General features: G+C 35.0%; 1 protein-coding gene across 4 annotated transcripts in view; it reads left to right on the top strand.

Moving 5' to 3' along the window:
• The window catches only part of PAX2 (paired box 2), a 45,736-nt gene extending 19,973 nt beyond the window's left edge, over positions 1-25,763 (top strand). The window contains exons 6-11 of one of the 4 annotated variants that reach the window (XM_053450151.1): positions 12,422-12,597; positions 14,521-14,647; positions 22,167-22,268; positions 22,718-22,816; positions 23,604-23,690; positions 24,425-25,763. In XM_053450151.1, the coding sequence (XP_053306126.1) occupies positions 12,422-12,597; positions 14,521-14,647; positions 22,167-22,268; positions 22,718-22,816; positions 23,604-23,690; positions 24,425-24,546 (713 nt within the window). In that variant the 3' untranslated portion in view covers positions 24,547-25,763. Of the gene's footprint in view, positions 1-12,421; positions 12,598-14,520; positions 14,648-22,166; positions 22,269-22,717; positions 22,817-23,603; positions 23,691-24,405 lie in introns of all 4 variants that reach the window. The other 3 variants (XM_053450149.1, XM_053450152.1, XM_053450150.1) reach the window with 3 other exon arrangements.
• The last annotated feature ends 1,456 nt before the right edge of the window (positions 25,764-27,219 follow it).

Below are 27,219 nucleotides of genomic sequence, written 5' to 3'. Positions count from 1 at the left end.
CACAGAAGTGCCTCTTATTGCCCTTAATAATTAGTGATAGAACTGCACTGGGCCAATGTTGGCACTAAATAATAAGAATCGTAGCTTCTGATATCACCAGGTTTGTCAAGCTCTTCCTTCTTGGCTCTGCTTTCCTATGTCTTTTTGGCACTCTTTTTTCCCCCTGTATTTGGCATATTCAGTCTTTATCCCAGTGGAATTTAAAATAGTCTGCGCTAATCCTTTCTGTACTACTGGTTCATAAATCTTGTGTGGCATTTTCATTTTACTCATTATAATTTTGGAAATTAAAATCCTGGCCTCTTTTTTTGGGAGCCACCTCTTATGAGTTCACTGTTTCTTTGCAATAGTTAAGGGAACACAAGACATTCCAATGATATTATGTTTTTTTAAAATGATAGCTCAGAATACTGTCACCTGTAAGCATGGAGCCGTTAACTATGTTTTTGTTCTAAAGCAAATAGTAAAAACAGCTAAAGAAAGCTAAAATGTCAGCACATTACTCAGAACTATCTGCTTCCTTTTATATTTAAAATTATATGCTACACAGAGGGCCCCTCCTATTGATAAGGATAAACAAGGAACTATTTTATAGATGAAATTTAGAACTGAGGCTGTGGGAAACATCAGTAGATGTTAGTATTATATTTATATTATATGTATCACTGGACCTTATCTGAGGTTAATAACATGAAAGTTCAGGCAAGTGTGTGCTTTTATCTCTACGTCTGTTGCAAAATTTACAGAACTAATCAGTTTCCAACTAAAGGAACCGACAAACCAATATTTTATTTTACCAGGTTATTTCCCAAGGAACAGGGAAATAAAGTGATTCTCCTAAAATCATACTGTGCGCAGTTTGTCTTTAAGATTCTATCATGTACAACACTCTAGAATCTGCCTTTATATACAAACAGAGTACAATTTTAGAACGTTATTAGGCCATAAAAAGTATATAAGTGCAAGAATATGAGCCCGGAAACTACTATTTATTTGGTGTTAACAGAGAAAGCAGTGTTAGGAAAGGGTTTTGACTACAGATAAAGCACACATTTTAAAATATAGTCATGTAAGAAAAATGTTTAGTCATGACGTGCAGCCATGTTGGTCCCTGAAGCTGCAAATTTGGTACAAAGGTCTAAATGTGGACCTACCACCATAATAACCGAGATAATGGTCCTATATCCAGAATATCATTAGTGATACGTCTAAATGTTTATCCCTCAGTATTTATGCCTGTGACATTTTCAGCAGCTGTCTGACCCCATGACATTGCCTCTGTCCTTCTGTCTCTCTGGCACTGGCACAACCCTATTATGTCCTTGCTACCCTTTTGTTCTGCCTTTGTGGTTCTGCTTGTTTTTGGATATTTTCAGCTTAACCCCTCCCGTAAAGAGAAAAAGAGTTGTCAGCCATGTTATTTCAGATAACCATTGGGATTAAAATGGAAACAAGTGACAGGAAGGAAGCAAGTGGCTTTTAAAGTCTTGTAGATATTTATCTGGCTAATGAAAAGAAACAATAAATAACTGTGCACTCTGTGTGGTGGCTAATCCACGTGTGTGAGTGAATAATAAAAAATACATACACAACAAATCATTGAAGTGCTGGAAGAAACTCAAATGTATCCAAATATATATATAAAAAAACCCAGAGCATAAACACTATATAGTTTAGTAAGTAAATAAATGTGGAGGATATAAATACAAAGACAGTCCCTTACATGATATAGGGCATAGAATAGTCCTTTAAGAAGGACCTGTGTTCTTCTTGGATATGGACTCTCTCAAGGCAGTATACGTAGAAAGCTAGAAGGTAAGTTGAAAAATATTTATTCGATAATAAGTAAAGTTTTTTTATCTTACATTGGAGATTCCACATTTTTTTCACTTCGACCATATAACTAATCCATATAGCAGCGTCCCGCTAAAGGCAGATATCAGCCCACACAGAGTGCGCAGTTATTTATTGTTTCTTTTTATTTGCTTTGTCACTAAATCAGCTGTGAGGTCTGGTTTTATAACAGGCAGCACCGGCACATTTGTGTTTATTATTGGTTTCTTTTATACTAGCGAATCACTTTGTTTTTTTTTTGCATTTATCTGGGTAAATACATGCTTTTATATAGAAAATTGTACTTGCTGGTGCTATTCAACATAACTGTAAATGTGCAGTGTGAACAGGTAGTAGAAATAGACAGACAGACATCCAGTATCTGCTGTATCAGACCTATAATCACGATCATCATTATGGAGCCTGGTTACAGTGTGATACTAAGTACATAGGGAGGTGGAAGGGAAGTGGAAGGGCATAGAGGTGGGTGATGGATTACAATGTTAACAGAAACCATCCCAGCAGGAGCTGTACACGAAAAAAAAAACTCCAGACAGACCCGGCATGTGACAGCATTAATTCATCACAACGTTAGTCCTTCTTTTCATGTTCCTATTATTTTTTGTTTGTAAAAGTGAAAATCAATTTTGAAGGTAATTTTCTGGAAAGAATGAAAGGGTGGTGGGAGGGCAGGACAAGGTAGGGAGGGCACAAAAGAAAGATATTTAGGCCAGGCACAGCCCAGGGGCAGCTGTTTGCAAGGTGAGAGAAAATTTCATATTTAATATCCATCTCTCCTACTTGCCCACTTCCTTGTGTTTTTCTCAGGAGAAACAAAAGTGATTGCAATACATTTTTTCATCTCTAATCCTTTTTTAGCACTTATTAAAGAAATGTATGGGTATCAAGTACAACCACTTAGACATAATTCTTTTTTTTTTATTAACATGTGACAATACACGACCCAAAAATTTGGTTCTGGAGTAGAAGACATAACGTCTTCTACTCCAGAACCAAATTTTTGGGTCATGTAGATATTTTATTCACATAGGTGGTTTTTGTAGCATCATATAATATATTAACAGCAAATGTAGGGGAAATCACAATGGAAATCATTGGAATGTTCCAGTTGATGGTTGTAAGCCCTGCCAAATGTATTTGGAAGTATAGAGATAACTCTCAAAGAAGGTCTTGTTTTCCAATTAAGCATTTGGAACTGTTCCATTTCTCTAAAATAAAATAATTAAAGCTGTTCTACCTCAACTCCATCAGAATTTACTTGTGGACTACGGGTACTATGTGTTGAGAAGCCCTTGGTGATCTAAAATAAGTCTGTATTTCATTCTTGAGCAATGGAAAGCTTGCTGCCATTTGCCAAATTCCATTGCCATGTATCTTATATAATATAATAGTTGCTTTAACTTCATTTGTGGCTGGGGGAAGGGCTAGTTTATGTGCATCTCTGTACATCTTGGGGGGGATATCTTGTCAGTGCTTCTTCAGCAGGCCAGCCAGCGTATCGTTGTGTGAGGTGACATTTGAATTTACAATTCCACAGAGAAAAGCTATTAATTCACAAATTAACATTTTTTCCTCACTCTCTCACCCTCTCTCACTCTCCCTCGTTCGCTCCCAGTATCTCTTATGGATGTTGAAGCAATTGAAAAGACAAAGGAAATAGCCCTAAGCAAACTGACTTTACTGCTAGTCTGTCTGTGCAGAGATTGCTATGACTGCTTCTAGATATATAAACCAATTACCTGAACAGCTCTGTGCATGGGAGACTGCTATTACCTCCTTTTGTTAGCTGGGTATCACCTGCGAACAATAATACCCTGTTCTTATTTAATATGAACCAGTAGAACCCTACCTTCCTGTTTGGCTTCTTTAAACAAACACAAACCCCATAGGTTAATTGTGCTGACACATCAAGTTCTGTTATATGGGACATACCTATAAATGTGTACGAGTGCCTGGTTCGATGATGAATACATGATTTTCATAGTAATGTAAAATTACTATACCATTTTGCCTGAAAACATGCTAGAGTTGGAGTGATATACAGTATATAGAGTAATTCATACATACTATTATACTAGAAGCAGTCCATATGCTTACGATCTATGTCCTAGTGCCTGAAGTACCTAAGGTAATATGATCTTGTTCATTAAATTAAAGTTCCTTGTTTTTCTTCAACTGAGCTTCTTTGGCAGCAGTTGCATCAGAGCTAATCACTGTGTCAATCACAGCAAGGAGATTTTTTTTAGCATCTAGAAAATTGACAAGTAAGCTAATATCGAGTAACTCCAAAATGCTCCTTTGATTTTGAAATAAGTTGACTGTAGCACTATGAAATTAGTTGATATCAAAACTTGAGTTATTTGAACACTGTTGGGAGTCAGTCTACCTCAAATTGAATTAATAAAAGAAAATATTTCCTAAGGGATGGAACGGTAAAATGGAAACTAACCTTAACTTAACAATGTTTTCTTTTTATCTTTTTATTATAGTATGTTAAGTTATGTTAAGGCATATCCTAATTGACCATCAGTGGTACAAACTTACTTAAAAACAGCAACAATGCAATGCAAATCAACAAATAACAATATTGTGTTACCAGAGCAAATGCAAACTTTTTTTTTTTTGCAAAGAACCAAGGGATTCTGGGTAGTGACATGCAAATAAAAAATGATGGCATGTATCACTTGTCATTCCACAGTGATGCGATTATTGGCCTGAATAGAGTTTTATTCCCAGAGCTTTAAAAATTACAATGTTATTTTTGGGACATGTGCACCAGGTACTCAATTAACACTTAAATAAAACTTTAATGGAGGTAACTTTTTAGGCTTTGTAAATAGAACACTTTGGATCTGCAAGTTCCTTTTGGCCTTGTCAAGTCCTATTCATTAGACAGGAGTCTCACTTACCTTAAGAAAAATTCTCTAGTTGCCAGGATCACTAACATCACAGATATTTAACTCATCGAAGTCTAAAGCTATTATATTTCCCCTGCACATCTTGCTTACTTGAACTTTCTGTGTTCATAAGAATTGTGCAGTTTAAGTTAACTAAATTCACAACACATTAAACAGAAAAAAGAAGGACATTGAAATAGCTCAGATCTTGGTAATACCTGCAAGTTTGTTAAATGCCTTGTTGGTGCTTTCAGAGGAGGGCTTGTCTTGAGCCAGAAAGGGTTGTATTGTCGTATTACTACTTGTATTAAAAAATTCACCTGTGCTTTAGCTGAGAGAAGAATAAAGCAGGGAAGAGAGAGACCCTCCCACATTCCTGAATATGCTATTGAAGTTTTGAGATCCCCCTGACTTAGGTGAGTTATCTTTCCATCCCACACACATTGTAAAAGATGGATAAAAATCACCAAAAGAATCAGCAGGCGGTGCCAGTAACTCAAACCGCTCTGACCGTTCAGTGAACCTGATCCTGTTGACCTTGACAGCACTGGAAGGCAGCCTCAGAAATCCCAACCTTTTCAGAGATGTAGACTGGATGTGGCTCGAGTTCCCTCCTTTAAGAGGATATCACAAGAGACTCAGAATCCATCTGTAGTTTTCCATTCTTGTATACAACCTACAGCTGGTGTCAATGTATCTTTATTTATTTGCCCAAAGTTTCAAAACCTGAAAACCTTATGTTAAAAAGTAGCTTGTCTAGAATTATCTAACAATGTAGGTTAAAAAATAATAAATACATAATGGAGCAATTCCAGTGCAAAAAGGTAAAAGTGAATCAGGGATTTTCCATTTATGGTGACTGCATCATGTTTACCACTTTGCACCAGTATGCATACATAGCCAACAATAAGTGCATATGTTAGCTAAATAGCTAGCCATGTTCTTTACTATGAAAACAGGTGAGCACGGGTGAGAAGTGAAGTAAAGTGACTTGTTGGTGTTGATAAAACATCACTTGTAAACAAATCCAATGATGTATATCTTGGAGTATGCGTTTGTCAGCCTTGATCACGTGGGGCTATTATAATCTATCATAATCACCATATCATAATTTAAATATTACAGTGTATATGTATGTATACATACATACATATATATATATATATATATATATATATATATATATCGTATTGGCTTGATTATAGACCGCACCCAATTATAGGCCGCACCCTTAAAGTTAAGGGCTATTTTAAAGAAAAAAACATTTTTAAGAAAAAATACACATTAGTGTAATGGTAAAACAGTATTACATGTATTTTACATTTTTGGTATCTATTATGCAGTTAATAAGCATATGTTATATATAAACAGAAATTTGGAAAACCAATAGCTATTTTAAGGTCCCCCCTTAATTCATAATACTGTGAATGCAATGCACATAGACAACCTCCACTGCCGGCACTTGCGCCAGGGCTTGGTATCTTGGTTAAGTCTGGCCGCTAAATTAGTATGACACAAATAGTGAGAAACAGTATTTTAATTCATAAATAAGATGATTTCGCTTCACATTATAATGTTATATATAAAGTATGCATACTATATTGTTTAGGTTACCCTCTCATATTGGATGGCAGTTGCTAATGTTCACTAACAAACTGCGGAAACGCTTTCAGGTTTAGTGTTTGATCCATAACTCAGTGTGCCAGTTTTTCTTTTGTCCGAAACAATGAAACACATTCATAATTATTAATTGCCCTGTGTTAATTATAAGTGTACTGGAAACAGATGACAGAGGGACGATAACAAAAAGCTTATATTGTCCACCCATCTAATTTAGAAAACCTACTCATTCAAGTGGTGGCACAGAAGCAATTCATATCTTTAATGTGTATACTTCAATAGAGTTAAGATTGAGAATTATAGCTGTGTTAGGTATGGTCTCTTGTTTTCACTGAGTCTTGTGGTTTTGTCAAATGAGCAGAATGAACTGATAAAAAAGGTGGGGAAAAGGAAAGTGTGGCAGTGTCAGCTCTCGCCAATGTTCGACACTGTAAAATTAAATTAATAAAGCCCCCAACACAGGAAAACATAACAGGAAATTAATGGCCCCTACTGTCGCTCCTGATGCAGTCATTTGCAACTCTGCTTTCCGCACCAAAGACTTCATAAATGCAAGCAGTTTCTCTAAACAAGCATAGTTAGAGTTGAATGCCATGTCATTTTCCCCCCTTCCTTCTGTCCTTCTAGCTAACAAAGCTGGCATTTGAGATTGGCTGTGAGGTGCTTTAAGGCTTACTTGTGTTTCACCGTGTACCGGCCTAAAGGTGCATAGTCACTCAACCTCTAGGGTCACAAACCTCTGTGTTAGCCTTTTTTTCTGCTTTTGTAAGCAGGTTATTAACTGACAGGTTTCGGCACAAATGTTTACCATTTCATTCTCTGCTGCCTCCAGAAATCCTTTAGCAACTATGTAAAATTTAACTAATGCTTAGCAGTTATGAAGAATACCTGTCGTCTATCTCGTTATCCTCCAATTCCAATTGTTACATCTACGTACAAAAGACTAATAATTGATCTTTATTTTTAAATGGAAAATATTACCAAGTGGAAAAGGTCAGAGGCTTAGATATAAAATAAGGAAGTTTACTGTGAGGGAAGTAGATACGTGGAAAAGCCTCCCAGCAGAAGTGGTAGAGGCTGGTATAGTGAGGGAATTTGAACATGCCTAGGATTGGTATAAAGCTAGGCAGACTGGATGAGCTGAACAATTTGTATGCTACATTAAATTATATGTCTTTTTGTTATAAATATATACTATATGTTATATATAAAAGCATTTATACAAAATAAATCTGTTTCTCTTTTCTGTAGTGCTGTTTGTGAGATCTCCCATGTTTCTGCACATGGGTTGCTGTGCCCTTTGATATTCATCGGGATCGTATTAGGGAGGAATCATGACATTATTATTATTATTATTATCTTTTATTTATAAAGCACCAACAATTTACACAGCACTTCTTACAATACATATATTTAAGGGATATGACAAGACTATAATTGACAGACTAAGACAAACCGATACATTAGGTATAGAGGGACTTTATTTTATTTTTTGGCCAATAGTTACATAGTAATATCGTTGTCCTAGACAATATAACATCCCTTTGGGGGTCATTAAGTCTTAAAATAATAGGAATGAGAAAAATGGCATTCCATATTCCTGATCTGATTTTGTTGTGTGGGGAAAATGGATCTGATTAGGTCAAGCCCATCTATAGAATCCACCTAAGGCCCTTTAAGCAGGAGTTGGTTTTTTTTTCACTTTTCTCCAGGTTGAATTGTACTGAAGAAATGCCAACAGAGTATTTTATGCCCATTGTCCCTTTAATTGCCTAAGCACTGAACTTCAGGTCCTTCTGATCAAAGTCTACATTTTAATACATGTGGAGAAATGTTTATTAATGCAAAAAAGACAATTTCATGAGAAAACCAAAGAAATTCCAATAACCAATTGCAAACTTCCATCAATGTCTCCAAATTAAGCAATTTGCATAATAGGTAAAAACATTATTTCCATGCCATTTATAACGGCAAGAATATAAAGATCAAGACCTGTCAAGCAACATGCAGGGAACATCTAGACCTAGCTGTTGACTCTAACTGAATGAGTTTATAGCTCACCACACCGATAAAGGGAAAAGCAAAAGTTCAAACACCTGAGCACTGAGTATTGAGGCATATTGATGTCATGGTTCAGCACATCTGAACCCTGGTCTTGGAGGAGATAAGATGGTCACTTCTGCCATGAAAAAAAAACATTTTAGAAACATTCGCTTTACGTTCTGAAAAAATTGCATGGTTTATGTATTGAATCTGTTTATATTATTTTGTGGGTAAGTTTAATATTAAATTATTCTAGGCATGTTTAGATTTCAGTGTTCACTTTGGAGCTGATGAAGCTTCACCTTGTTTGCTCAGCTACCTAGGTGACCACATTCAATTTGTCTTCATACATAACTTATTAGGTTTCTCTGCTAACTAAGTGCAGGACTTTGTGTCTTCTATTAAGCATCACTATACTATCACCATAGCATTATGGGACACTGGATGGATTCCCTGGTGTTTGTTTTTATGAGTTATATTTTATTAATTGAAATATGAATTATGACAATGAGATGCCTGTTCTGTATCAGAATGGCAATAAGTCTACTCTTATTCTCTTAGGAAGACCAAACCTGTCTATGATATTCTAAGGCTAGTGGCTCATTCGTATTATTTGTGTTATTGTGTCCAAGTAAGAAGTTTCATAAAATCTGTCTGGTTTCGGGAACTGACTCTAAGTCTATATCTGTATTATTGTTATAGATGTGTTTGCCTCTTTCTCATCAGAAAAGTGCAGTTTTCAAGAACGTTCTCTTATTTAGAATTTGTACTTAGATTATTTTTGCCTCATTATTGCGAAATGTTTGGGGTTCAAAATATTTCAGCACGGAAAAGTGGTTTTAAATATTATCAAACATGGTTCGAACCATAGTATAGTTGAATGCAAGGCTACTTCAGGACATTATAGCGGGCTCTGGCCTGCCCTTCCTAATGCCAGAACACACAGCTCAGTCAGTAGCATACCTGGAAGTTAAATGCCAAAATTGTTACCCATTTCAAGTAGGTGATGCAACATCCCACCCTTAATGTTAAATCTATGATTAATGAGTTTAATAAAGGTAAAGGGTTTATGAAATCAGCACCACTCGGCATAAAGCTGAGGCAGTGACTTGTACCTGGAGCAGGAGAGTGATGGTTAATGTCAGATTTCACAACACAAAGCTTCCTACATCTTTCCCCTTGCACGCAGCCTGGGAAAAAAAGGAAAGTCATTTTCTGTTTTTGAAGGAATGAATTATCTCTGTGAAGAAAAACACTGCTACAGTATTGATGACTAGTATTATGATTATATGATGTTGTTGTGCTCTGCACGGGTATTGGTCTAGCTGTTCTGCTCGCTCGCTTGCTGCTGTGAATGACAAACGCTGGCTTATTGATCGCCTTCTGAACTCAGCCCAGCTGATAGAAGGTAATTAATGACTCCATTTGCCTCAGTACCGACGAGAACAATTGAGTTTGAAACTGCAACAACTGCCAACGCTATGAAAGGCCCCCAAGGGGGTGTCCAGGAAAGATGCCTGACACCGTCAGGTTTCAGAAGGGATTAGGAAGTTTATGGTGGTGGTGTCTGCCGGGGTGGAGGGGGGATGCAAGTGCCAACCACTACAGGCAGTGATAAAACTAGACGAAATGTCAGAATTAGATTATTAATTAAAATAAGACATTCTTCTCTCAAAGTCCAGGAGTGTTAGCCCAATCACTGAATGAGCAGTTTTTTTATTGTTATCACGTCTTGCAAAATGCTTGACTTGTGAGATGTAAAAAAATATATGGTTTAATATACAGGCTAGGCATGTTTTCATTCTGTGTAAAGTGGATAGATTAGAGTTTTTTCATTTTAATAACCGACACACCACTTTAAAGAAATATTAACCAAAGAAAATGTCAGTCTCACATGTTTACCAGAAAATAGTTCTAATGAGGCAAAGTTCCCCTGGAGTTGTGGTTGCAAACCTTAATATAACAAACCATAATATAAAGGGCTTTAGATGGAGGTGAAAATGTACACATTGTGAATTTACTAATGTTCCATCAATAAAGCCAGATAAAAGAATGTGTGTGTATATATGTATGTATATATATATATATATATATATATATATATATATTTATATATATATATAAGATGTGTGAGTAATGCAATGCAGGCCCTACATTTGCAATATTAATGACCTTGTTTTTCCCTTTTCCTGATGTTCCCTTTCTTCTAAATTGCATTTTTATGGCGCGTCTTGTAACCATGCTCCCAAATGCCAGGCACTCCATTGGCAAAATGAATAAATAAAAGCCAGGTTGGCGTACACTACATAGCAGCAATAACCCCTAAATCACTACTATCAGTTGAACATGATTGATCAATTGAATTCCATAGCAGCTAAGAAATGTGGGATTAAGTAGTATATTATACGCACAATGAGTTGAGGCATGATGTTCATTTCAAGTTCATTTCGCCGGCCCTCTGCCACCAGATCAAGCAATCAATAGGCTAGCACATATCATATATCATTCCTCCTAGTGCAAGAAAGGGAGCACCATAATCTCTAGCAAATTTAGACTGACAGATTTGTTGAGATCTGAAAAGGGCCCCCCTGCATAAATGAAGGAGGGGGTGAGAGATGTGATTTAGAGTATAATCGAGGCATACACAAACATACACACAGATATCCAGTTTTTTGTGTCAGGCCTTTTAAAAGGTGTTTTTGGGGAAAATAGTGAGTGTTAACTCATGATCCTGACTTTGAAAAGGGCAATAGCAGTTAACCCTTCGAAGATGTGATGTTTTTAGGAAGGCGATTGTAATGTTTACAAAGGTTACTGTGCCAACATGTATTATGATTGCTAATTTAATTGCAGTACTGACAAGGAAGAGATTGTAGCGAAACACCTACTGACATCAATTATTGTGACCATAATACATAAAGATGTATTTTATAAACTGAAAATAAGATGCATAACAAACCTGGCCTATAATATATCTCCTTGTAATCCACAAAAATGCTGGTATAATGTGTATTGCAAACAGAGGAATTGATGCCATTGAAATCCATGGTGATCATACTTTTAATACGACACTCTTTTATGGATCACTTTTACTTTAATGCTTGTGTAAAAATTCAGGGCAAAGCAACAAGGATGGAGATCTGTACCCCTATAGTGTATTCATAGTATATTACCCCTTAAATTTGTATTTACATAATATATATATATATATATATATGTATATATATATATATATATATATATATATATATATATATATATATATATATGCAAAACATTTCATTTTTGTATAGTTTCCACCTTTGTTTTAATCTGGTATGAACTTCGTACTTGAGAAAAATGCTGTAGAGCTACACTAATCAATATCAGATATTTTACATTAGCTCATGAAGGATACTGTTCCATGTTATATAATGTAATATTGATTATATCATATCCCATAATCACCTGCAAAAAAATAAGATTTATCGGCCTTTATGTATTCTCCAAAGCACTAATCCCACAAGAAAAGATTAGAAAAGGTATTAGGAAACATATGAGGTTGATATTACAAAACACTACAAGAAAATCTAAATCATGAAGCTCTTCCAGCCTTTGTGGAATTAGTAAAGAGATTTTTTTATATTTTATTATTTTACTGACTACATTGGATGGGTTAGCTTGGGCACCCTGACTGGTCTGTGGCTATGCAGCCACATACATACCAAGCTGCAATGCCCTGTGTGTTATGACACCTTTCTATCAGAACCAGCATTAACTTTTTTTTTTAGCAAGATCCCACTGAAACACCAAGCTAAAAGGAAGTTCTTATTGGTTTGATGCCTTTTATATTACCCTCACAGATTCACCCTACAACCAAGTCAGTCCAGAAATTTTTTTTTTTACATTTCTTTGCATCTTTTAAAAAAATATTGCCATATTGACATGTGTATCTATACTAAGAGAGCATGCAAGGGGATCCTGAAAACCTAATGTAAAGTGCAGTGTGATTTTTTTGTTTGATGTAGATGTATCTGATGGTTCTGGCCCAAATGGAGATTCCCAAAGCAGCGTGGAGAGTTTACGGAAACATCTACGCGCCGACAATTTCACCCAACAACAGCTGGAGGCATTAGACCGAGTCTTTGAACGCCCTTCTTATCCGGATGTCTTCCAGACTGCAGAACACATCAAATCAGAACAGGTTGGAGAAATTAAATCAATGAAATATTATAAATGTAAAAATACTATACACCTATGGGCGGAATATTATTTAAAACTGTTACGTACAACACTCTTTCAGCTAACTTTACCAGTGTACTCTAAACAATGTTCATCCCAGCAAGGAATAATAAAAGAGTACCTAAGTACCTATATCTTGTAACAGCTCAAGTAAAAACCCGTTCACTAAAGGTTGCTTCCTTTATTATATTCAAAAATGTGTTCCTCCATTAAATGCATAATGCAGTTACTATCCCTCCACATTCTGAATTTTTTATTATATGGCCCATGACTGCTACATAATAGTTGTTCTTTTTTATTTTAACTGTTTTATTCCCTTCTTTCTACTATTCTTCGCACTCCAGGACAAATAATGTCCTTGGTAGTTAGTTTTACTCATAAAAAATGATCTCCTTAACCAGCATTAATTGTTTATTTATACACTCACTAGCTAGGCCAGATGATTTAAATAACAAAAATATCAAAGAAGATGAATGGTAAATATAATGACGTTCCTAGAGAATTACATTGGACATATTGTCTGGTTATAGAGCTTGGCTATTCTACAGCATTTTCTTTTTTATTCTTTTCTTAAAGCTAAGAAAGCCGAAAAGATGAAATTAAAAAACTAAAACTGTCCAAAAGTAGAAAATACAAAATTAAAAGAAGGCATATCTGAGAGTAGAATGTCTTCTCTCCCAGAGTCCCAGAGTTTATTACAATGGGTAACCTTTATTTACTTTCATTAGACTATTAAAACGCTAGCATAGTATCCCCCCCCCCCCTGAAACTTAGAGCAGGGGCCTATAAAGCAAATCTAAAGCCTAATTGAGTTCATTTTAATTTCTCTCCAATCACAGCGAATTACTCCAGTGATAAATCAGGGGCTAGCTTCACCCCCAGTAGAAGGCCTAATTTGCAGCTAATTACGAAACTGATTTCAACAGGAAGATCAATACGAAAAGGAATTGGAAATGACTAGGCTGTGATGTCCAAGCTTAGAGGTTGAGGGGGCTGGGAACGGGAAAAAAACTTGGCTTGAAAGAGCAGAAAATCAGTTTTAATTCAATGTAATATTAATCAGAAGGGCTCCTTTTCCCTTTTTCTGTGTGTGCCCTGTTTATTATCCCTCTGAAAAGGCAGCTGCAGAGAGTGAGGTCTGCTCCCTGGAAAGCCATAATAAAAAGGCAATTACGGGATTGTTTTGGACAGGACACCCATTTAGATTCAATGACTCTTTGCCTCCCACCCTGCTGTTAACCATGTGCTCTGACATACTCCCCAATTTCATACCCCACTGCACAGAGAAAGGGGAGAGAAAAAAAAACACAAGGGTGATGAAGAGGAGGGTCCATTTCTTTCCAATAAAGCACATCATTCACAAAATAAAACTTCAAAGATTTACAAAGGTAGCCAATTTACCCCATATGCTGTTTTTTTTTTAATTATTTTAATTTTATAAGGCCTCTGACAAGTCAAACAGGATTCAGGGGGAAAAAATATTATTCTTATACATCTTGCTTTATCAAAGTTTATCACTAATCCCTCCATCTTACTAGACATTGTTTCTAAAAAAAAATATTTTATGGAGTTATTAACTAAACTAGGGGACCTTCTGTTAGTATTTTATAAGCCTTGTATAGTTCAGGGTCAGTATATTTAGAAAAAAGTTAGGAGTCCATAGATTGTGGTATTGACAATAGTAGGCTTCTGTCCATGGACCAGTTGACCAAAATGAAACGTTTTTGGATTAGTTGGGATATCGGTGTAAATGTTGATTCTCTGTTTTATTGGATTCGCTATTCTTTTTGGTGTGATAAAATAAATCTGGTACCAGAGTAGTACTGAACAACTGAACACGGTATCTGCTTTTCATTCACTGTAACTGCTTACTCTTCTTTATTAGGCCAGTGAATACTCCCTCCCTGCACTAACCCCTGGTTTGGACGAAGTCAAATCTAGTCTATCAACTTCTGGTAATGCAGAACTTGGAAGCAACGTGTCAGGACCACAAACATACCCTGTGGTAACTGGTAAGCCTTACTCAAATACTATTGCAAGTCAGCTGACGTTAATAAGTTCCAGTATCTCCCATTCATATTGCTATACAATATATTTTTAAATCCCCTTATAAAGTTTGTTTCTGGATATCAGAAATGGAGTTGGTTGTGCTTGTTAATAGAATGCTTCCTGTCTAATAGAAATTTCCCATCTGCACGGCTTTTATTACTTCTGTAAATCTACAGATTATTGGTTTTGATTAGAAATGTGATATCACTGGGGTTTCCTATATAATACAAAGATGGATAATAATTACCATGTCCAGGGAGTTTTGTAACGTATACCATAGATTTGAGGTTCTAAAATTAGGGGGCAAGGAGCTATTTTTATGTTTTCATACTGCAAAAAGTTTTTGAGCGCAAACTTCGTGCTCTTATTTGAGGTCCAAAAAGATCTGGTAAGATCTTCATAATTATATTATTTTAGCTCAGCATCATTTGTGTTTTGCATTTACTTGCTGGTAATGTGTATTTGTGGGCAGATTTACAACTTTTGTGGTGATAAAAACATAACCCTGGAAATCAAAAAGTTTAATTATATACATATTGCATTTTATCTTCCATTGCATTATAGTTGTGTATATTTTAAAAAAAAAGGAAACATGTTACCAAGAACATTTTAGACACGAACATACTTCTTTTATATGATAAATTACATGTCATATGCATTGGATGAAGCATGCTTACCATGGAATCATTTATAAATGTTGTGCTTATGGGAGAAAATATCTCTAGGCTTTATAATGCAACTTTACACCATGATTTGAAGCAATTTGATAACATTAATTTATATGAAATTTTTCAGAACATGTGGTACAAAAATAAGAGCTCAGTGACTGTATGTTTTTTGAAGTTACTAAAAACATTAACATTAATAAAGTTTAAGAGGTGCTAAAATTCACCTGATTATTTGGTTAGTTAAAACCAAAGCCAATATTCAGTTAAAAGAAAGGCAGACAATGATAGCTCCTGAGATTTGAATGATGGTGAGGACATGCATTTCAAGGGCAGATGTTTTATTGTGAGACAAAGATACAAATGGCAAGCAGAAGGCAGCTAAAAAACAGGCAAAATAACATTGATTAAGTTTTTGTTGGTACATTAATAGTTCTCATAGTCGAAACGGACAAACAAGTTTGATGGTCATGTGGACTTTCCACTCTCTTCATAGTTATAACAAGACAATATAGATAACAAGATAAAGTCACTTAAGAACTAAAGCCCCCAGATATCCCTTTTTAGACATTTTCAAAAGAACTTTACAACTGGAACTATGAATATATTGGCCCATTTAAAGGTGTGAAAATGCTATAAAGACTTCAAAATAAAGTAAAATATTTCATATAAACATCAATGCTTTGTGCAATATACCAAACCATGCAATTATTTTGAAACCCAACAACCCAAATCAGATCTCTAATACTGAAAATACACAGAGTGAATTGTAGCCATTATACTGAGTTGTTTATATCAGAGGTTAGTACTTTAATCTAAAAACAGATGAATAGAACGCAAATAATCTTTTTACACTTTGTCTGTATTGAGATCTGGTTGTGCTTCGCGTACAGGAACAGCAAAATTAGCTTTAATAGAAGAACAAACTGCATAGACGATCAAACACAACAATAAAACTATGCCATTTACACATGTCAGACCTCACTTTTTCTTATTTTCAATGTCATTGAAACACCTCCTCTGGATCCATCTTGGTCTAAGTGTAAGAAAAGTGTATTGCAAGCTCAGCTTGACATTCCCAGGTGGCACCTTAACACAAACATGTTCATCTGTATGCAAGATTTCAATCAGGGAGAGAATAGGGAAACGTAGTCATTAACATTCAGTGCTGTTTACGAACCATAATGAAGGTAAACATTTTTAAGGACAGATTAGACCCCAAAAAAATAGCAAAAAAAAAGAAGAGGAGGAATTATTTTCCTGCACTTAGGCTGTGCTACAGTTTTTGTTTTTAATATTGTTATTACCCAAAAAGGCTGCAAATCATGCTTAATCTTATTTTTTTTCCCATTCGTTTTTGCCAGCAATGAAACGCCTGCTGGTATTGATATTTGTTGATTTTATGTCCTGCTTTTTGCATAATCTATGATTCATGGAGTGATTATTTAGGGGAAGTGTATGCGTTCTCAAGGTTAGGGATGCTGGGTTTTTTTGTTTTGTTTTTGTTTTTTTTGCTGTTAGTGAATAATCTGATTAATGACCAGATCTCCCTGACATAAAAAAAACCCCTAGTTGTTTCACAGTTTTTTTCTGAAAAACAGACACAGAGAATTTCACTGGAATAGTTTCTCTAGTCTGCTTCATTTTCTTCCACTAAAAATTCCCTTCAATCATTTTATTTGACAGAAAAATGTAAAATGTGCAGATTCAATAAGATGTCCCAGCAGGAAACACAATCATATAATTTGGGAAATTAAACCTTCTTGTTAAAGAGCTCTGTCTTTCAAAAATATCAGTTTGTTATATTTCACTGGAGAATCAATTCCATTTTTCTACTGATGGAAGAGAGAGAGAGTGACAAGTTCAGGACATTAAGAACAGGTATTAATCTCAGGTAGCAGCAACTCATTATGTATTAGTGTATAGGTACATCATGTTAATGGTCAAGAACTAATGACTCAGTAAGCAGGAAATTCAAGCTAATTTGTGACATTTTGGAACATGCTAAAACATCCTAATTCATTGTTATGTTAATATAAGCATGATGCGGTGTCAGTGTTCTGATTTTTTTTAATGTTGGTCCAATTTACCACATATTAATTGATATGACGGAATAACAGTGTGGAAATTTGTACAGTTAATACTCTTATCCAATAATATATGGTAAGATTTTAAGTCTCAGGCAAGTAAAGTTAGATAAGATTCCAAAACTTTGACACAAATACACACGTATCCTTTAAAATATGGTGTGTATCCTCTGATTTGATGGTTTTCTATCACCAGCACTAAAAAACAAACAATATAACATACAAATAATTTATTTTTCTACTTTTTATATAGCTTGCTTTTATCCTTAATTTATTCAAATTGTAATACTACCATTTATTAAAAGATTAGATTACACCTATCTTGGTGACTTCTCGATTAAGGTTAATAAATCAGGCCAGTTGATTAATGATAGACTATTCATGTATTATAGAATATTCTGGATGCAAAAGAGTACTATAAGAGGGTCAGAGATCTTCCAGTTTGTGTTTGGGTAGCTAAACCCACTTGCTTTTCATTGCATTATAAATAATTTCCATGACAATAAGGCAATGACAGATAACTTGCGTTACAAGTTATCTGTTATCTGGTACACTGTTGATGCCTAATCATATTAGATTGGATTGTGTCATAAAATCAACAACTCGGTCTAATAAAATTATTAAAGTATGAGTAAGCTAAAACATGTTACAATCGTACTGTAATACTCATACTGTACGTTTGTGAGTCCACTTAAAATATGCTAAGGGTTAGCCCGGATCTCCGCATAGCACCCTAATCACTTAAAATAGATTTTAGGAGTGTGAAGGCAGCACATGTAGGGTGCATGTACATGGATGGAATTTGCTGTGTAATTTATAGGATGTTGAGCTAAATAAGGTACACTAGATGTGTTGTATATTCTTGTTAAAGACAAACATTAAGGCAAGCTCATACCTAAATGGATAGTAAAAACTGATGTGAACCTCTACCCCACCTTGGTTAGCCAAGTAACAAAGGGGGGGATTTCTCATTTTCTGGAAAATTGACCCAACTTTAAAGGTAGCAGATGGATGTGGGTACAACAGAAAGATAACATTTTGTTCTGGGTCTCTGCAGTTTCTGAGACCCTACCCAGCTGCCTTATAGTTGTTGTAGCACAGCGCAGGTATTTGCCAATACACCAACTCTAGCTGTCAAGTGCTCAATTTTACTAAATGAATCAACAATGCACTAGGTGAGGGATCTCTGGACCAGAACTCATAATGCCCAGTTGTTTTACGTGACCAGGGAAAAGTGTTCTGCACAACCTGCAGTGTGCCAGTGTTACATTTCTGTTTTAAGTGTTTTCACTCATCCCAATGATTCATTATAAAAGGTATTTGTGATTGCTTGAGCCTATATGTTACGCAGTAAAATGTGCATCCTTTTGATTCTAAATCTTGTAGCAGTTCTACTGAGGAGTATCCTGTCTCTAGAACTGTAGTTTGACTTATTAGATACTATTTTGTCACTGAATAAACCAGCTACTTCAATTCAAAGAAAGACATTATCACACCATAATAGCCACTTACTTCCCATTGTCTTCCTCTTCTAGTACTTAGCCATTATAAGCATTATGTCTATGGTCCTAAGCTTAAGTCATTTTGACTTCTACTTTTACACGGGACTTTGTGCACTGCAAGAAAAATAGTTTCGGATTAACTTTTTGTTTCCGATAACAAATTTCAATTCCTTTCAGTTTGGATTGAATGCACAGGGTTTTTCATTTTAAATTTAAATTTAGTTCAATATTTTCAATGGAAGAGGTCCCTGACATGTTCTGGACTTATATTTCCACAAGATCTCTCTCTCTTTTTCTCTCTCGCTCTCTCTCTCTGATTGAATTGCAAGTGTTTGTTTTATTGGTGGCGAATGCACAAGTCTAATCAAAACACCAAACTACAGCATACAACTGTAAAGGGACATTGCCACTGACAGATTCACAATAGAATTATGATTTTAGTTATCAATTAAAGGGCCAATTTTTTTGCATACAAATAGTATATATGCGCTGTTAAACAGCAAAACATATTCAGTTTTCAGGTATGGTATAGTTATTAGTTTATCAATCTCCTATCAAATGTTTTTTAAGAGCATTACTGTGAGTTTTGCTATGCGCCATTGCTTTCATTTCTTACTAACCACAGATTATCCTAATGCAACAGTGTTAAAACCTCTGTATTATGTGGGATTAATAGTTCACTTTAGTCTAGCCCTTTATAAAGAAATGATTTGGCAGTGTCCGTAGATAAAAAAAAACCCACCAGCAATTAAATTTCTTTATTTAAAACAAAACACAGGTTGAATGGACCATCTTAAGTCTATTGATTTCTGTAAAAGCAGGATTAAAATGCATTTACTTAACTCCCAAAGCTACCACGTGTCCATTATATGTCCCTTTTCAAAATGTGTTCCACTTTGCTATAGTGTGTGCATAGGTATTTTCGTTTTGAGCACAAGGTAGAAAAATAATGCATTGTTTCTGTGACTTAGGCTTATGTAGCAAGCTGTAATTGTCATGCAGGAACACAACTAAATCATTGAGGTATGGTGCATATGACTACATTGTCATGTGATGTATCATGATAGCAAATCTTACATTAAGGAAGGCAGTAGGCAGGTATTTGCTACCCTTTTGTGTAATACGAAAGGAAGTAGGTTAATACATTTAAAAAAAAACAAACTTATTTTTAACCCTCTTTTATTTTACTTTATGGTTTTCCATCATCCCATTTACATTTATACATTTTTTTTCTCTCTTCCTTTGTTCCACCCAACCTATGTCTGTCTATCGTCTGTCCATCCATTCCCTTGTCCCTCACAGAGAGTTACTCTTCTCACCTCTATGTAAAGCAAGAGCCTCATGAAGCTTCCCTTACACCCTTCACCCCCTCTTCACTGACCAGCTCGGGGCTGGCTGATCTTCAGCCTTTCCAGATGGCCCTCACGGTTGATGCATCCACACCTACGTACAGCTCCTTCACCAATCATGGCCCCCCATATGGGCAGTTCAGCAGCCAACCACTCATAGCAGGTACCAAATATACCCTCATCCATGAATCATCTAGTCTCTTAAATGGATGATAGTTTTCTAGCAGAGATACTGTAAATGAATATGGCAATAGATTAATCTGCCATAATTTGTGGAAAGGACTTTCCTTAGACGTGGGAGTCAACTGGGAATTTTCTAAAGTCTAACTGCAGCAAAGGTCTTCTGTATATACAACTTTACATTTAAACATACCCTTAATGAATGGGCTAGTGCATCATGGGAAATACTACAAGAGCTACTGACAAATTTAAAGTCTCTACAATTAACATGCTGTATGTAACATCTGTTATATGTTGTATACTTAATCTTTGGCAGCACAGATGACTCTAATTAGAGAGGTTAAATGATTACTGTAGTCTCATCGCTAGATCATACTGAATAATTTCCCCACAAAGCAACAACTATACCATACCTTGCGCATGATGAAAGGTTCAACTTTCTGGCACTGAAACAATGGTTTGAGTCTGTTAACACTGCATATAATGGAGCACTTATTGGCATAACAAAATATGTATTATTGTTTGCTTGGGTACCTAGCCATTTAGTTGCTTACTTTGATGCTATGATCATCTTTATATATTGGATTGAATGTGATATATGTTATAAAACTTAAATAGAATTGTCTAAAGCCAATGACAGATGAGTATGTTCACTTTTCACAGTATGTCATCATTAGATCTGACATTTGATGCAACATCCACTTGTGCAGTGTCTGCATTCTTTTTGCATGAGATGATGTTATACACTTCATTTTGGAGGGGAGACATTTAAAATAAGTAATTACTGATATGCAGAATATTTACAATGATATGCTAGTATACCACATGTTGGTTGTTTAGCATGAGCATCAGATCATGTTATGGTGCTGAATCCTGAATCTAGGTGAGAGAGAAACTCTCAATTGATACCAGCCAACAACATGTGTTTCAATGTTTCAAAAGGCCTAGTGGGAGGTGCTTTATGTAATGATGTGACTCAGAGGCAGGGTATAACCAGGACCTTTCTTTTTTTGTGACAAGTTGGTAGATACTTATGTTCCTGAGTAAGATATTTACAAAAATGTTTTTAATGTTTTTATTATATATACCATTTAATAAAACAACTCTCAAAAATTTGCATTACGTATTATTATATGTCACGGATGTCATGTTAACTTAAATTGTAATGAAATAATATGTTATAGGACAAGCGTATGGATAATACATTTCTATGCCTTTGTTCAATATTGATTTTGTACTAATATCCAAGTAATACATATACAATCAAACATCACACATAAGGATGCTTCATACATGTGGCATTCTATTTATATGTAAATATTTGCATGAAATAAATAAACATAACGGTTAAACTAAAATATAGTTTAAAGTGGGATAATTGCCTGCAGTGCCACTATTCGGTGAATTTTTGGCTGTCCTATGACAAATGGTCAAAAAGGAAGCAATTCAGAGTTCAAAGAATGTGTTATTGTGCATACAAAAACTCATGTAGCTGATTTCTATCATAAAATAATAAAGAAATGCCAATCCCATCAATAGCACCAGAAAGGAAGATTATTGAAATTATGGAATATTGTGCATTTACTTGCTGTATTTTAATAAGCACACAAGACTAAGATATTTTTGTCAACCAAGACATGATCACTGATAAGTTAGTGGCATTTTCCCCTCATACTATTTTTAATGTTTTGATTTGTAGGTCGGGATATGACAAGTACAACTCTACCAGGTTATCCTCCTCACGTTCCCCCAACGGGACAAGGCAGCTACCCAACCTCAACCCTTGCTGGCATGGTTCCTGGTAAGTTACCCTGCAGGTCTAAATCTCAAATGCTTTGCTGACTTATATGAAATGTTGCATTGCATGGAACATAAATAGTAACTATGTTACAATGAAACAGTAAACTATCATAGCCCAAGAAGACATATTGTATACTTTTAGACTTACACATTTAATCCTTCGGCATGCACTAAACTGTGTTATTGTAATAGGACGTGCAGCTGGTTTTACTTTATTTGAGAATTACCACAAACAGCTATATCTTAATTGATGTTGTGGTCAAGGCCTAGTGTAGAATTTGTTGTTTTTGAATAGCCCTTACATACCCAGCCTCACATTTAGAGATTTTATTTAAGTTATACAAATATAAAATATATTGCTTATTTTAACTTTGAGCTTGAAACACATAGTAATCAGCACTCCACAGGTCATTTAATGAAAGAGACATCTCATTATCGATCCATTAACAGGCACCAACGTTTCGGTCCACCATTCGGTCCAACCTGTGGAGTGCTGTTCATGTCTTTCCAGCTCTAAACCATGTCTGTTTCACTGCAGGACTGGAAGTGGTGAGTGGAATACCTTGTGCATATCTATTACTTATCCTTTTCTCTAAAACATGTCACACATGTGTGAATTTGTTATACAGTAATAACAACAAATGACTGGTACAACACAAAAGCATCATCATTAAGTAACAATGACAATACATTTATATATTTATCACATTGTTATTACAAGTCAAGAGATAGTTGACGTCAGCAGTAAACCATTCCTGAGATTACTTGCCAGGTCTCCTCGTCCAAGATCAGTGCCTGACCTCACAAATGCCCTACTGGATGAATGGGCAAAAATTCCCACACATAATCTGGTGTCTTCCCAGACGAGTGGAAGCTGTTATAGCTGCAACCCTTTGCCAACCTCATATTAATGTCTATGTAATTAGAATACAATGTCATCACTATCTCTGTTGGTTTAATGGTCAGGTTTCCCAATAATTTTGTCCATATAGTGTATTTACACAAAGAAATTAATGGTGGGTAATACTTTACTCATTTTATTTCCTAACATAATCTTACATGTAGGTAATTTAGTTTTTTTGGTTTATACATAACAAAAACAAGACTGGATACCAGGATACCTATTACAGCGCTGCAGTGAGCACCACCTGTATGTCTGTTGCAACAAAGACATCATAGTAACACTTGGTTGTACCTCAAAGGCTTAGTATTCAGAATATGTTGCCTTTTCTAAGGTCTATAAATCAAATGCTATGCAAATATTTTTGAAAAAGTAAAGCATTCTTGCTATTCACATTGAATTGTTGCTCTCCTTTTTCACCTATTGGCTTTCTAGGAAGTGAATTTTCCGGAAATCCCTACAGTCACCCTCAGTACACAACGTACAATGAGGCTTGGAGGTTCAGCAATCCAGCTTTACTAAGTGAGTATGAACTACACAAATCTCAGTCATCTCAGTTACAATTCCAATATCAAGGAGGACACCTCCACAGAATCGAAACCCATTAAGTTCAAAATTATATATATAATTTACCTATCCTTAGAATAGTGATATGATTACATTATAATACATACAGGTGTCCTATTATTGTGCCTTCTATTCCAGTTTCTTAATAATTACTGAGGCTATCCAATAATAAGTATGTTATATCAAATTTACTATCATTCATTTACATCATCTATGAATATTTATTAAAATACATCACAAAGTGGCTTTGAGGCAAAAAGTATGGCATAATCACATAACACATTGAGCAATGTTGCTTGGTAAATATAAAAAATTGAAGACAAACACTGAAACAAGTTGACAAAGAAGTGATAACTGCAAAACTAAGAGATTATTTATAGATGCTAAATATAGTTAGGAGCCTTGCATTTCTAAATATGTATTTGTACTTTTTATTGTGCTGTCTAAATATAGCAAAAGCTTTCAGTTATAAAACTACCTATTTCCAATAAAGTAGCACCAGTAAAAAGTTGCATTTTTGATGGTAGTTAAATAAGTCATTACAAAAGTTATTCGTATATTATTATGAATATTAGTTCTTGAATTTCATAAAGATTATGTTTTGTCTCAATATTTTTGTTCAATTTTTGTCCTTTCAACCAGTCCATTTTTTTCCTGTGTTAACTTTCAGGTTCCCCTTATTATTATAGTGCCACATCCAGGGGCTCCGCACCTCCCACTGCTGCCACTGCCTATGACCGTCACTAATTACCATGGAAACCATATGAAAGTACAGGGCGAAAACCTAGGCCTCCATATTGTACCTGTCTGAACTACTTCATCTATGCCTTTGAGAAGAAATGTGTTTTAATGTTTGCCTCCTGAAACCAGTCTGCTACTTCTACTGACCTTACTAAGATACAAAGAGCTGACTGTCTGTACCACAAAGTCAAAGTTGCCAGTAGCACAATGAAAATCCTGCCAACTCATTTGATGTGACACCGCATTGTTTCATGGAAACATAGTGACTAACTATTATTTATATTGCAGTTTGTGGGACCTTGCAACAGAATATTGTTAAATGCAACAATTTTCCTTTATTACCTGCAGAAAATTACATTAAAAAGAAAAAAACGAAATGCAATGCATTAATACATGTTTTAATACTCCAAAGACAAGCATGTGCTACAAACAAAACAACAGGAGAGACGGTTTTGTACTCAACAAAAGAGACAGAAAGGAACATCATTAAGAGACATTTTCTTCTTGAAACATGTGTAAGCTACTGAGAAAAGTCAGTGGTTAGAAGGTTTCTGACAGAATAATCGTGAAACAATTAACAAATGGAGGATGGAAGTAATTAAAAAAGTTTCATTAAGGACTTTGCTCAAGACTTTAAGCAGCATCCTCCCCCTCTCAGTTTGGATGCCTTTCATGCTCCATTCATTATACTGGCATGTCACAGTATCTGAAGCAGACATCATTGTCAGTGAAAATAGCACAATCAGAAGACAGGAGGACATTTTAAAGCCAAGTGACTAAAGTAAAAAAGAAAAAAAAAAACAACAAAACAACAAAAGGAATAATAAAATATATGGATATATAAATATATAAATAAATATACTCTGTTTTTATGCTTTATCATGAAGGTCTGTACAAACACATTAAAATAGATTTTTTTCTAAAAAAAATGACAATAAAAATAGAAAGATATCCATAGGATCATATGAGGGCAGTTCATGAAATGTTGTATCCCCTCTTACCCTTTTTTGTTTTGCACTAGTGTTTTGTGATATGATTTAAGAGGACAACTCTGAGTCCATGCATCAAATCATTGTGAATATTTCACATTGCAAAAGAAAGTTTAAAAAAAAAAATGAAAAGGAGGCAATGTCTTAGTTTTAAAATAAAATGGCACTTAATGAGGCCCACAATTCTGGTTTACATTTTGCCTTTACAACATAAATTATTAGGGTAGAAAATCCATTAATCCTGCTAGGCCTCTTTTAAAATAAAAATAAAAAACAAACATCATCCAATGTCACTATATGTCACTATAAAAAAATCCAAGTGATTGCTGCACTAGTGTTAGCAAACTCATCTACAGTATCCAATGGTTGTCATATTAAAGAATGATGTGCTTTAAATTGCTCTATTGATGTTTCAGGGTTTTCCCTATATTCATAAGTGGGTGCTATCCAGAACGAGGGTTAAACAAACAGTAGGTGACATGAGTGTTACAGTGTTCCTCAAATTGTTTGTACTTGTGTACAATATAAATGGAGGGGGAAAGAATATCGCATTTTCAATATTGTTTGAAAATAAAGTGAAAAGGGAAATAATTTAGGTGGGACTGGACTGGAACTGGAACTGGACTGGACTGGACTGGAATGCTTAAGAGACTTCAGACAATCTGGCCTTACTAGCAGTGAACAATGCCACCTAATATTAATGCGGCCTGAAACGGATGTGGCAGCATTTAGCTTGTCTTTGCAAACATATACCATATGTTTTTGTGCAGGTTTGTCTCATAACCGAAGTGATAGTATGTTGACCTATGGCTTTAAGCATCTTAACTTACCTTATTCAGAAAGCCCAGTTTCAGTTTTTTCATATATATACAACATTGGTTCTATAGGAGCTTGAAGTAATGTTGGATTTTTTTTATCCACATTTATCAATAAATTATTATGAAATGGGCATTATTAAATTGTTATCAAATGGGGATATCAATCCATGTCCCTTTCAGACATAAGTACAGAAAATCATTATCAACGCACATCCAGGCCTTTGCTAGAACATAGTAAACATCCAAAGCATGTGTCAATCTTTAACTTAAATGTTAACATACGTTTTCTTTGTAACAATGACACCTAAATCACAATATTACTTTGGCTAAAAATGCACAATAGCTGATCTCAATTCATTTTTTGTTATTGTTATAGTTATATCAAAATAACTTTAGATGGCAGCTATCCATAATCTGGACCATTCATTTAAACCAGACCAAACATTCGCATATCACAGGGACATTAAAGTTTAAACATTTAGGGTTTTTTTTTAGCCAGCCTGAGAAGTTAGCATCTGATACAGTTTTACTAGGATCATATCATTTTCTCTTTTAATCACTCTGTAAATTTGACATTTTCCCCAAGCGCAATTAAGTATGAAGTCTAAATGTAGTATAATGGCTGAAATTGTTTGCTGACACTAGGATTTTTGCAGCAATATTATACATGAAGGACCCATTTTGCGCAAAAATATTCAATTAGAAACAAAAATCTACATAAAAAGGTAAATTTTAGTAATTATTTAATGGTATTATTAATATTATTATATTTTTTTTGCAACAATACAAAATAATTGCTGCTTTGTAGAAAGATATTGTATGTGACGTGAAGCAAATTTCTCTTGTAAATATTCATCTGCATTTCAAAAGACATGGTATTAAATGAAGCTTTTCATTGTGTAGATAACCAGCAATTTGTCTGTATTATACAAGGCT

Source organism: Spea bombifrons, chromosome 11, assembly GCF_027358695.1.
Source record: "Spea bombifrons isolate aSpeBom1 chromosome 11, aSpeBom1.2.pri, whole genome shotgun sequence".
Taxonomy (NCBI): Eukaryota; Metazoa; Chordata; class Amphibia; order Anura; family Pelobatidae; genus Spea; species Spea bombifrons.
Note: the sequence above shows the minus strand (reverse complement) of the source record. Positions and strands in the feature narration are given on the sequence as shown.